This window comes from Sphaeramia orbicularis, chromosome 16, assembly GCF_902148855.1.
Source record: "Sphaeramia orbicularis chromosome 16, fSphaOr1.1, whole genome shotgun sequence".
NCBI classification, from domain to species: domain Eukaryota; kingdom Metazoa; phylum Chordata; class Actinopteri; order Kurtiformes; family Apogonidae; genus Sphaeramia; species Sphaeramia orbicularis.
Window position 1 is genome coordinate 41,121,119 of NC_043972.1, and position 12,763 is coordinate 41,133,881.

General features: G+C 38.0%; 1 protein-coding gene across 1 annotated transcript; it reads left to right on the forward strand.

Annotated features, from left to right (window-relative positions):
* The first annotated feature begins 241 nt into the window (after window positions 1-241).
* LOC115435816 (aquaporin-10-like) lies at window positions 242-6,707 on the forward strand. Its single transcript, XM_030158429.1, has 7 exons — window positions 242-328; window positions 1,266-1,392; window positions 1,469-1,606; window positions 4,004-4,122; window positions 5,399-5,616; window positions 5,705-5,881; window positions 6,566-6,707. The coding sequence occupies exons 1-7, from the start codon at window positions 242-244 to the stop codon at window positions 6,705-6,707; spliced, it is 1,008 nt and encodes a 335-aa protein (XP_030014289.1).
* Window positions 6,708-12,763: the final 6,056 nt, after the last annotated feature.

Consider the following 12,763-nt stretch of genomic DNA (forward strand, 5'->3'; position numbering starts at 1 on the left):
AGCAGATTCAATAGTTTTTATTGTGACCCAATACTTTGGATGTTTAATGAACAGTCAAATGGGAGGGGCTAGTTTGAGGTAGTCTCATTCAGGTGCCAGGAGAGCTCCCATCAGGCCTCTGTGTAGGAATTTCTGATCATTAGCACTGTGGTTTTAGTAAAAGGATGTCTTGCACTAACTCTGAACTCTTTGTCTCTCCTTTGTGCAGACGTACCACTGCTGAAAGCCAGCTACCGTAACCATGGAGAGGCTTCTGCAGAGCTGCAGGATCCAAAGTCAGCTGGTCCGGGAATGTCTGGCAGAGTTCCTTGGACTGTACATCGCAGTTGTAAGTGTCACATTTAGTTAAATATAAGAATCTCTTGAGTTCAACAGTAGTTTCATGTCTATCTTTGTGTAGTGTGTGAACATGTGTCTGCAGAACTATCACTGCAGGGTCAGATCAAGCCAAAGTGAACATCAGTGTCAAAAATGAAAGTTTCACCTATCATTTCTCAAATAGGCTCATTTTTTACCTTAAGAACTCTATTTTATGGAACTATTTACAAATTTTCAGTATCACTTGTAGAAAAAAAGATATAACTGATTATGTAAAGTTATACTTCTGACATATGCAAATGCACTTTTAACTTTAATAATTTTTTTCTTGTATAAGTGATATTTTTAGTCTCTAGGAAGTAATTATTCAACAGTACAAGAATATAGAAAGGTTATGTACAATCCAATTATTTGTCAAATATGCTCTGCTTTTAGCTGTATAAACCACTTCAGTTGTAATATGTATGTTAAATCAAAGTTTATTAGCATATTTGTAGTGTTTTAGTTCCAGCAAAGTCTTTTATTCTGATACTGAACAAAGGTACAAAGTGCTGTCACCGTGTCACAACATATATGTGTTCATAAAAACTTATCGTTTAAACATTTTTATCCAATATTGATCACAATTGTACTTTAACATCATAGCTAAAGCCATGTGTTTCATTTATTTCTTTGGAGAACAGCATGTTTTGTAGATTTGCTTAAAGTGAAAAAAAAAAAAAAAGATGTTCATTTTTAGTCCCTGTGTCAATCAATTTAAATCATTTAAGCACATCACCTGATATGATTAAATCCAACAAGCATTCAAGTTTATAGAGCTTGGAACTGGGAAATCTGCATAAAAATATGATACAGTCAAAATACTCACTTGCCTAATGTTGCACATTCTCAAGGTCCTTTTTGCAGACATATTCTTTACTGTTGTTGTTTTTTTCATGCATTTGTAGTTAATCGGATCTGGAGCGGCGGCCCAGGTTATCACCTCCCAGGGGACCCATGGAAGCTACCTCACCATGCAGCTTGGTTCTGCCCTGGGAGCAGTGTTCGGGATATTTGTCGCTCGTGGAGTTTCAGGTAAGGAGTGAATCGATGCTTTTGTAGATAAGATATTGTTTTCCTCCCAGGACTCATGATGTTTGTTTCCTCTCAGGTGCTCAGCTCAACGTTGTCTGGTCCATGAGCCTGTGGCTCTTGGGTCGACAACCATGGAGGAAGGTGCCCTTATATGCTCTTTCCCACCTCCTAGGAGCGTTTCTGGGCGCAGCAACCGTTTACCTCCAGTACTACGGTAAGATATCTACAGTTTTTATTTCATTTTTGTCCTTTCCTTTAATGAATATGTACTTTGCATTTACATTTTTTCTTGTTGCTGTAAGCTCTTGCTTTTAGCATATTTGTCTTTTATCATTTTTTTTTTCTACTTTATTACCGTCACTAAACTTACCAGCACTTATATAACCACAATAGGAAAAGAAATGAAAGACACAAATAAAACAAAATCACCTTGATTGTCAGCTTATATCAAGCACAATACATCTTCACTAATATAGAGACAAACAGGAGTCCATCTTCTTATAAATAAGGGTAGTTTTCACTGTAAGATGGCAGTCATGTTTTCCATCGCTGGGACATGTTTACCTTTTTGTATCGATTGAGCAATCATATGGGGGTCAGGCTACATCCAGTTAATGGTAATCATTTTTCCTGCGATCATCAGTAAGATATGTCAAATATAATATCATCTTGTTTTTATCTGAACCATATGTTTAGCTTTTGTTAGTCTGATTATCCTGCTTTAATTGATCTGTCAAAACATCTTGTAAACTCTGTTTTAATGGTTCTACATATTACATAATTAGATAGAAGTTATTATTTTTAGAGCATTAGAAACCTCTTGTCCAGTAGAGTTAACCTGCTGGAGGTCATTTTGTGCAGAGGATGAATATTGTGGGACTCTAATATACAGGTGCATTTCAATAAATTAGAATATCATCAAAGTTTATTTCTTTATTTATTTTTCAGTAATCCAGTTCAAAGAGTGAACCAGATCTTTCTATATATCGATTCATCACACACAGATGGATACTGTGTGTTGGACATTAGGTGTAAAAGTGCATTGTATAAAGCCAGTACATATTCCCCATGCCCATGTCTTAATTTCAGTTTGAATGAATGAATGAATTTATTTTTGGTTTTACCTCAGTCATTATACTTAGTACATTAATCGTCATAAACATGAGAAACAAAAAAGGAATAGGCTAGAAGCAAAAGTTTGTTTTTTTTTGTCTATCCCTTTGTAGTTTTGTTAGTTTTATACCTTTATGCTCGGCTAAAATTTGCTTAGAGGTCTTATTTATGTCTTTGTGCATAAGAAATCAATATAAGTGAATCCCCAAAGGAACTTTGTGTTGGTAAATGCAACTTATGCAAATTTACAGGATTTCAGTTCTGTTGCAACATGTTGATGGTCATATGAACTATGTTTTCAGGTCAAAAATGTCCAATTTCATCACAATGAATGCTATATTTTCATGTCACAAATGGCCAAGTTATATTTGAACTGAATTTATCTGAAAAACAAATATTCTATTCTTTTAGATTCCCCAATTTTCCTTACAAGATTATATACCACATATCACGTTTTATTTTTACAGGTTCAATATGGAGTATGGTGCTGATCCATCCTGCTTATGGTACGCCAATGCATACATTAAGAATGTCACACGTCACTTTTCAAATCAACAGTTTTCTAATAATAAGCATTTTTATAAAGAAATTACAATTCTATATTGTTATTTACTCTTTAGTATGATGATAAACTATACAATAAATAATTCTGATACTAGTTTTTGCACAGGGATCATTTGTGGAAACGGTGACATGGCTGCAGAGCATCAGTATGATGGGATCCGTAACAACCATGTCACATCCGTCCACTGCCACATTTTGTGTTTTTGTGTCAGCTGTTATTGTTTTAGATCCACAATACTAACATTTGTGAATAAGAGGAGAATTAGCAATAGTAAGTATATAAGTTTATTACTAATAAAGTACTGGTACTGACCAGATCATCATGTGTAATGTCACGTCCGTCCACTGTCACTGCCACTGTCAATATTTCTGAAAATATAGCTTCCACTGTCAAATATCAGTGGTCTGTGCACAAATGTATTAGCATTATTTCAACACAGTTCTATGAATTTCTTACAACTTTTTTTTTTTTTTTTTTGACAAAAATGGCCACTCTTTTGACCCCCTAAGTAAATTTTAGTTGATGCTATTTTCTTGTATCAGTAACATTTTATTTCTGCCACATTCAGGCAGGGAGGGGCAGCCTAGGGGTCCTAGATTTTTGTGTTTTTGTGTCACAGTTGTGGTTACACCTGAATTCCTTCTTAATCCACCCATAAATGTGTTACAGTATGTATGTGGGATGCTGGTATTTTCTGCAGCAGGGTGACATGTATGGGATAGACTCAAAACAATGTCTGTAATGATGGAAACACGTCATTTGGCACAATAAAGTATTAGGTAGAGACTAAAGTCTACAACACACAATAGTAACATTTTTGGTTTTGTGTTTTGCATGAAAAATTCCCACCCTTATTGGACTTTAGACTTGGATGTTTAGTCTGAATATTTTCCCAGAATGCCCTAAATGTGTTTTGTCTCTGTGTGGATACAGATGCCATCCAGGTGTTCAGCGGAGGTCACCTGTCAGTGGCAGGCCCCAATGCCACCGCTGGGATCTTCTGCTCATACCCTGCGGACCACCTGAGTGTGTGGGGTGGCATCGTGGATCAGGTAAGGATCTGTCACTCACATCTGCTTGTCTTACATTTAACTGAGGCTTTGTCTGGAGTCTGTGTAGCACATCCTGAAACTTTTAGACTCTGCAATGACCATAAAGGGGCTTTATGTAGTATTTCCACTTTCAAATATTAAAAAATGGCTCAAAACTGTTATTGGAATGTTTAGAATAAAGAGCTATGAAGTTCTGTCAAAGATGCCAATGTATTGAATTGTCACAATATGAACTGAATTTATTTACATGGATGTGACCACAAGAAGGAGTAATGAGTCACTGTGCTAGACTGACATGTTGAGGAAAATATCACAGGGCCTTCAAAGTGGCCTGATAGGATAAGAACCATTAAGAATCAACTTTTAGAGTAAAAGAAAGTTTAAAAAGTGATAAAAGTTAATGAAAAGACTGGAGTTTGATGCTGAAATGTCAGCGTTTTTTCTACATGGGTGAGTTTATGAGCAGTATTCGAGTTGTAAAAAAAAAAAAAAAAAAACTTAAGGGGGATGGTGGATTTGATTCTATGGGGACAGATAATTTGTGCTGATGACAGCGCAGAGGGTGGGAGACTCCACTAACATTATCTGTTTTGGTGAGCAGCTCAGTCTCATATTTAGTAGTGATAGTAATAATAGTATAATAATATAATATAATATAATATAACATAATATAATATAATATAATATAATATAATATAATAAAAAAGAAAATCATTTTGTGTCATTGGATGTGTATGTGCCCTCTCACCCACAGTACTTTAATCAATCTGCTCAAAACAGCCTAAATGTTGAAATTGCAGGAACACCACGTTTATTGATAAAATGACAGAAGGGATGGAAAGGGGGAATGGTAGTTTTAGAAGGGGGATGATTTTGACCGTTTATATTTCAGGGGGGATGGCATCCCCACTCATCCACCCTCAACTTGAGCACTGTTTATGAGGCTTATGAAGGTATAAAGTTATAATGTGATGCTATAGTCTTGGCTAAGCTGCTGTTTGTTGATCCATGGTTCAGACTAAACTGTGACAGTTCTGACAGTTCTCTTGTTTATTTGATTCCAAACTGATCTTTAGTTCAGCTACAGACAACACAAACTGTACAGAAAACAGAGCTGTCTGAAATCTTGATATAGAAATTTAATATATATATATTTTTTAAAATGGAGCCTAAGGGCTAATACTACATAGAACCCTTTAAATAAATGTTGAGTATTTTTGTATGAAAAGCTTTAGTTGCAGTCAAACTGAAACATCTTTTTACCTCCTAAATCCAGGTGGTTGCCACTGCTCTTCTGCTCATCTGCTGCCTGGCCGTTGAGGATCGCAGACAGGGGCTGCTCCCTGACGGACTTGCGCCTGTCCTGGTGGGAGCACTGATCCTCACCATCGGCCTGTCGATGGGCTCCAACTGCGGCTTCCCCCTCAATCCAGCCAGGGACCTGGGGCCCCGGCTCTTTACGTTCATCGCAGGCTGGGGGGAAGAAGTGTTCAAGTAAGTAGATGATTAATTTTAGACTGAAGTGTGGAACATGTAAATGGTAAAAGTGTGGAACCCTTTAATAAAACTGTTGTCTGTGCAGGGCTGGAGGTGGTTGGTGGTGGGTTCCCATCGTGGCCCCCTTTGTGGGTGGGCTGCTCGGAACCCTCATCTACGAGCTACTCATTGAAGTTCACCATCCGCACACGCCGCAGAGTCCAGGTCAAGAGTCTGAAGCAGTGGAGCTGGAGGAGGTGGTGGTGGACTCTGGAAACAACAGGTAAGGAACCCTTTACATAGTGGACTAAAGACACTTCATACTATTTAGTCTGAAAGCACTGGAGTTATGTGACCGTCTCCAACTGAACATGTAGAATGATTACAATTATACATTGAATTATATAGGTCACATGTTTTGATGAACATTAATTAGAGATGCACTGATTGTGAAATTTAGATCTGATAACATGTTTAAAACCTGACGTGTCATCACTGACACACCCTGCACATGTGCAGTTTGGATGGCTGTAACTCTTTCACTGTTTGTGCAATTGGAAAAATTTCAACAGTTTCTAAAACCTGCGACGTTTTATTGGGTCATTACAGTAATTTCACTCCCACCTGTACTAGAAGCTGGAGAAGAAACCAGTTTAGCAATATTGTAATAGGCAGTAAATTGTTAATGATTTCTGAATTTGGAATGAATTTTAAATAAAACTAAAACATGTTGAAGAAAAACTGAGGTATATTTGGAAGAATTAATGAATTTTAAATGAAACTGAGACAAAACCAAACCAAAACTCATCCAAAATTATTGACACTGTTTTCAACAGCTAAAACCAAACACATCACCCTGAACTGAAACAAACCACGTCCAAATCACATGAGTTTAAAAGCAGAATTAGTCATTTGCTTGAAAAACTTTGAGAAGGTTTAATGCTTTCTTTATTTCCATGTTTTACAGCGAAGTTGAGCATGAGCCCTCGGAGCAGAGCGGCGGCCCCCAGCCCTTCGACAGATGGAGAAGTGAAGGTGACATCTACGATGGACCATGGAAGAAGACCGGGACCAGGACCATCCCCCTTTTTCATTCTTCATTGTTTTAGACTGCAGGACCTGTGCGTCTGGCCAGGCCTGCATCAGGATTTACCAGATTTTTTGAACAGTGTAAAAGTGTATTGTTCTTTTAGTTATGACCCCTGGTAGCGTCTTGCACTGGGGGTCATCTTAATCATATGAATTAGTTCATTTGTTAGGATGTTGACACCGGGCCACTGTTTTTGTGCACTTTGCATGTTTATTTATTTATTTCTTGGGGCCCGGCGTCATCTTAATCATATGTAAATAGTTCATTTGTTAGGATGTTGACACAGGGCCACTGTTTTTGTGCATTTTGCACATTTATTTATTTCTTGGGGCCTGTTTGTGTCATGTTAGAGTCCTTAATATGGTTCTGTAGAATTGTAATAGATTTATATTGCTGTGTGTCCCTTACCCCCCCCCCCCCCCCCCGCATCTCTCTCTCTCTCTCTCCCTCTCTCTCTCTCTCTCTCTCTCTGTCTCCCTCCCTCTCTCTCGCTCTCTCTCTCTGTCTCTCTCTTTCTGTCTCTCCTACTCTCCCTCTCACTGTCTCTCCTCTCTCACCCTCTCTCTCTTTCTCTCTCTCTCCCTCCCTCTCTTTCTCTCTCTCCATTTCTCTCTCCTCCCCCCTCTCTTTCTCTGTCTCGCCCTCCCTCTCTCTCTCTCTCTTCCTCCCTCTCTCTTTCTCTCTCCTCTCTCTCCCTCTTTCTCTCTCTCCATTTCTCTCTCTTCCCCCCACTCTTTCTCTGTCTCTCTCTTCCTCCCTCTCTCTCTTTCTCCTCTCTCGCTCTCTTTCTCCATTTCTCTCTCTCTCCCCCCTCATTTTTCTCTGTTTCTCCCTCTTTCTTTCTGTCTCTCTCTCCCTCTCTCCCTCTTTCTCTGACCCTCTCCCTCCTGTCTCTCCTTCTCTCTCTCTCTGTCTCTCCCTCGCCCCCCCATGCCCCCCCCCCCTCACTCCCCCTCACTCCCCCTCGTCTCTCCCTGTCTGTCTTTGTCTTTCCCTCTCTCTGCCCCCCCCCCCCCCCCCCCCCCCCCCCCCCCCCCCAACTGGTCATGGCAGATGACCATCCTCCAGGAGTCTGGGTCTGCTCGAGGTTTTTCTTCCACTTAAAAGGGAGTTTTTTCATCTCGCCACAGTCACACATAGTGTTTGCTCCTGGAGGATTCTGTTGGGTTTCTGTAAATTGGCTTAAGAGTCTGGTTTAGACCAGCTCAAAATTTCAAGTTCATTTGATTTGATCTGATTTGGTTTGATTCGAATTGATTTGGCTTAAAGCTACAAAAAATCTTGTACTTTGCTGACATTTCCTGGGTCTTTGGAGGTTCAAGGTGTGGGAGACTTTTGTCACCAATTTTTCATCAGATCTGTCAAACCCCAGTCATATCCTCAGCATCACGAATCCGTAAGTCTTTCTGCGATTACTCACCTGAATCTCTTGCATCATGGTGAACAATTTCAAAGTTCCATTTACCATAAACAAACCATTTGTTTACAGTCAGAGCCAGGAGGTAACTCGAGCATGTTCGGAATTTTGTCACGACATGCATTGTGGAAAGCGAAGGTTCACGCAGTCGCCTGGCAGCAGCAGCGGCAGTGCAACTGCTGAAACATGGAAACAGCTGGAGGGAAGCGGAGCTTCAGCTGTTTCCGCATCGTGTTTGTTGCAGCTGCCGCTTCCAGGCGGTGCTCCACTGACTCCACTTCCCTCCAGTCATTTCAGCGGTTGCACTGCCGCTGCCAGGTGGCTGCGCAAACCTTTGCTTCCGACAATGCACATCACAACAAAATTCCAAAGATGCCCGAGTTACCTCCTGGCTCTGATTGTAAACAAATGGTTTGTTTACAGTGGATGGCACTTAGAAATTGTTCACCATGATACAAGAGATTCAGGTGAGTAATCGCAGAAAGACTTACAGATTTGTGATACTGAGGATATGACTGGGGTTTGACAGATCTGATGAAAGATTGGTGACAAAAGTCTCCCGCAGCTTTAACCTCCTAAGACCCAGGAAATGTCAGCAAAGTACAAGCTTTTTTGTTTTTTATTAAATAAGTAAAAAAAAAAAAAAAACTCCCCCTTGAACTGCCACCTTACCGTGGTGGGGGAGTTTGCGTGCCCGAATGATCCCAGGAGCTATGTTGTCGGGGGCTTTATGCCCCTGGTCGGGTCTCCCATGGCAAACAGGTCCTGGGTGACGGGCCAGACTAAGAGCAGTTCAAAAGCCACTATGGAAAGGATTAGAGCAAGGACTGTTATGTCACCTGGTTTATTTATTTATTTCTTGGGGCCTGTTTGTGTCATGTTAGTCCTTAATATGGTTATGTAGAACTGTATATTGCTGTGTCTCCCCGTATCCCCCCCCCCCCCCCCCCCTCCCCCCCCTCTCTCTTTCCCTCCCTACCTTTCTCTCTCTCTCTCTCTTTCTCTCTCCCCCTCTTTCTCCCCCCCACCTCTCTCTCTCTCTCTCTCTCTCTCTTTCTCTCTCTCTCTCCACCCCCCCCATCTCTCTTTTCTCTCTCTCTCTCTCCTCTCCACAGGTCACAGCAGACGACCATCCTCCAGTAGTCTGGATCCGTTTGACATTACTGCCTGCTGACTTTTTCCTCATCATAGTCACACTAAGTGTTTGCTCCTGGAGGATTACATTAGGTTCAATCCTTAAATAGGCTTTAGACAGTAATTGATAGATTTAATTGGCTTTTATATTTTAATTAATATTTTTGGCAATTACTTATTATACATGTATTTTTCAAAATTTGTCTGATTATTTAACATAACATTTATTGCTTGCATAAAGACCCAAACATCCAGCTTTACTTAAAACCATCCACTGATCTAAACTGTTTAATATCTGTAGATCCACTAATCCTATCAATACATATAATTAATTAACAGATTAAAACAGCACAGAAAAAAGACATGGACAGGTACTCCCAGCACCTCGCTGATTATGATTAAAATAGACTAAAAATAAAAGATAAAAAGTAGACTAAAATAAAGAAAAGTTACCAAATATCACAAAAAATTGCAATATATAAAACCTGTAAAAAGCGTGGTAAAAACATCATAATATGATACAATATAGGACAAAAGAAAATGGATAAATAAATAGTAAATAGTTTAAGACCATGTTAAAATAAGACAAAACTAAAGAATTAAAACAAAGTGAGGTGCCATCAGATATGACCCATTTAGACATTCAAAAGCTCCGTAGTGAACGTGCAAACACCGTCATCTTTTACAACATTCATTCACCAGTAAAACCCATGGAGTTGGATCAATGACAGTGGATGGACAAACTCAGTTTAGATTTAGTTTAAAATAAATTTAGGTGAAAAAGGCAGTTTTTGGGTTTTTTTTAAAGTTTTCTCTGTTTCTGATATAATATCTCTCAACTTTACTCTGAGGTTTTGTCAACATCTACATGTTCCATTAATTAAATAGAGAAAAAGCCCAAAATAGTAATTAATGATTAGTAATAGTAATTAATGATTATAATTATAATAATAAAAATATAATAATAATAATAATATTATGGTAAATGTTGATAAATTACTTATAAAAGGTTAAATAGAAAAATTAATTTTTAAACTGTACTACTACTACTACTAATAAAGTAATCATAATCAAAGTATCAATGGGTCTTTATGGATTAAAAAAAAATTCCAACCAAAATGTTTGCTCAATAAATCAGTTAAATGTACAACATTTGTCTTGTGTGGTGTCTCATTTTAGTTGTTTCCAGTGTGTTTTGCCCTTTTTAACTGAGCAGACCTCCATACATGGGGGTCCAACCTATCTGACCACCTTAGTTGGTCTGAACTGGTCTTGGAGACCGGACTCATTGCAGTTCCAGAGATGAGATGGAATGTCCTCAAGGCCAAGCATGCAGAGCAGGTCCTCCTGATCCTGGAACCACTGCATGAGCTTTAGTTTGTTGAGTCCTGCAGCCTTTGCAGCTGACAGGACTTCAGGTTTCTGCATCCCAAGCCCTGGGTTTAATACTCTGCACAACCAGCCCCTAATCTGGTTCTGTGATGGATATGGAAGGTCAGCTGCATGTAAGATATGTTCAAACACATTCATATATGATCAAATTAATGTATTTTAATCAATGGAACCATTGAAATATTTGCTAAAACACAAGTCTGAGGGTGGCTCATGTTAGTTGAAATGCATGGCTCAGTTTTTCTGAATACTTTAAAATGAACCACCATCAAAAAGGATTTTTTCATTAAAAAAACAACTTTGATGAGCAAAAATGTTTACATTATATCTTATGCAGGCAATCACAACACATATGATATATATATATATATATATATATATATATATATATATATATATATATATATATATATATATATATATATATATATATGTATGTATATATACACACACACAGGGTGGGGAAGCCAAATTTACAATATTTTGAGGCAGGGATTGAAAGACAGTGTATGACCAATTAGTTTATTGAAAGTCATGAGAATTTATTTTCCACAAGAAAATTTACATAATAGAAAATGTTTTTATTCTATGTGTCCTCCTTCTTTCTCAATAACTGCCTTCACACGCTTCCTGAAACTTGCGCAAGTGTTCCTCAAATATTCAGGTGACAACTTCTCCCACTCTTCTTTAATAGTATCTTCCAGACTTTCTCGTAATAGTTTTGCTCATAGTCATTCTCTTCTTTATATTATAAACAGTCTTTATGGACACTCCAACTATTTTTGAAATCTCCTTTGGTGTGACAAGTGCATTCAGCAAATCACACACTCTTTGACGTTTGCTTTCCTGATTACTCATATGGGCAAAAGTTTCTGAAAAGGTATGGATAATAGTGTTAGGTATGATTATGACATCGATATATGTTTGGTTTCAAAACAATTGACGTAGTGCCTGCTGAGAAAAAACAACTAAATGTTCATTGTAAATTTTTCTTCCCCACCCCATATATATATATATATATGTATATATATATATATATATATATATATATATATATATATATATATATATATATATATAATATATATATATATATATATATATATATACACATATATATATACACACACACCTGTTTTCTATTTATCACCCTTATCACTTTAAAGTCTGATTTGTGTGCCAGGCCACTTTCCTCACAGTTGTCCTCAGCAGGCTGGATGTGAGGCACTGAAACACCCAGCACAGCAAACACACACCAATCAAATCAATTCTTTTTTGTCAAGTACAGATGCAGCAATTTGAAATAATTTGCATTCATTGGCTCTTAAAATTTAAAGAGCTAGGAGGCTCAAACCTTAAATGGCTCATTTTATCTGATATCACCTATATATGCCAAAATGAACCAATATATATGAGGTAACACTATCATATACATTCAAATCATCAGATAACATCAGATGGCCAGTTTTTTTTCAGGTTATTCACATCTTTTTTGTTTGGATAGTTTTTAAAAGTAATTATTTTCATAATTTAATGGGGGTTTTTTTGCACTAAAACAAAGACAAAAATTTGGAGTTGTCTTTATTTATAGGTGATTATGCTTTTATTTTACTGGTCCAGTCCACTGGAGATCAAATCGGGCTGAATGTGGCCCCTGAAAGAAAATGAGTTTGAGACCCCTGGCCTAAGGTTTTGTCCTAATGACATTTTCCCCCTTTAAATTTACTTTTATACTTTAAGTAGTTTTGAAACCAGTACTTTTATACTTTTACTTGAGTAAAAAACTTGAGTTGATTCTTCAACTTCTACATAAGTCTGTTTAAACCCTAGTGTTTATACTTCTACCTGAGTAATAAATATAAATACTTTTGACACCTCTGAGTGTTTTACAAAAACTCAGTGAGCTGCCAATGGGTATTACAGAACTTTTTAATAAAGGACACTTGCTGTGGTGTTTGACAGTACATGTATGGTGTATGTTCATTGTTCCTCTGGTTTCACTGTTACTGCTGGAAAGTTAACTGTAGTGCGACTGGAAAAACGACATAACGGCCAGTCCCTTCGATATGTGATGAAGCTGAACTTCGGTCAGACTCACATCAAATGATATCAGTCAACACCGCATTAATGTC

Coding starts and splice junctions, on each gene's coding strand:
- LOC115435816 (XM_030158429.1), top strand. CDS start 242: ATGGAGAGGCTTCTGCAGAGCTGCAGGATCCAAAGTCAGCTGGTCCGG. Junction 4,123..5,398: donor GGGGTGGCATCGTGGATCAG/GTAAGGATCTGT, acceptor TCCTAAATCCAG/GTGGTTGCCACTGCTCTTCT. Junction 5,617..5,704: donor TGGGGGGAAGAAGTGTTCAA/GTAAGTAGATGA, acceptor TTGTCTGTGCAG/GGCTGGAGGTGGTTGGTGGT.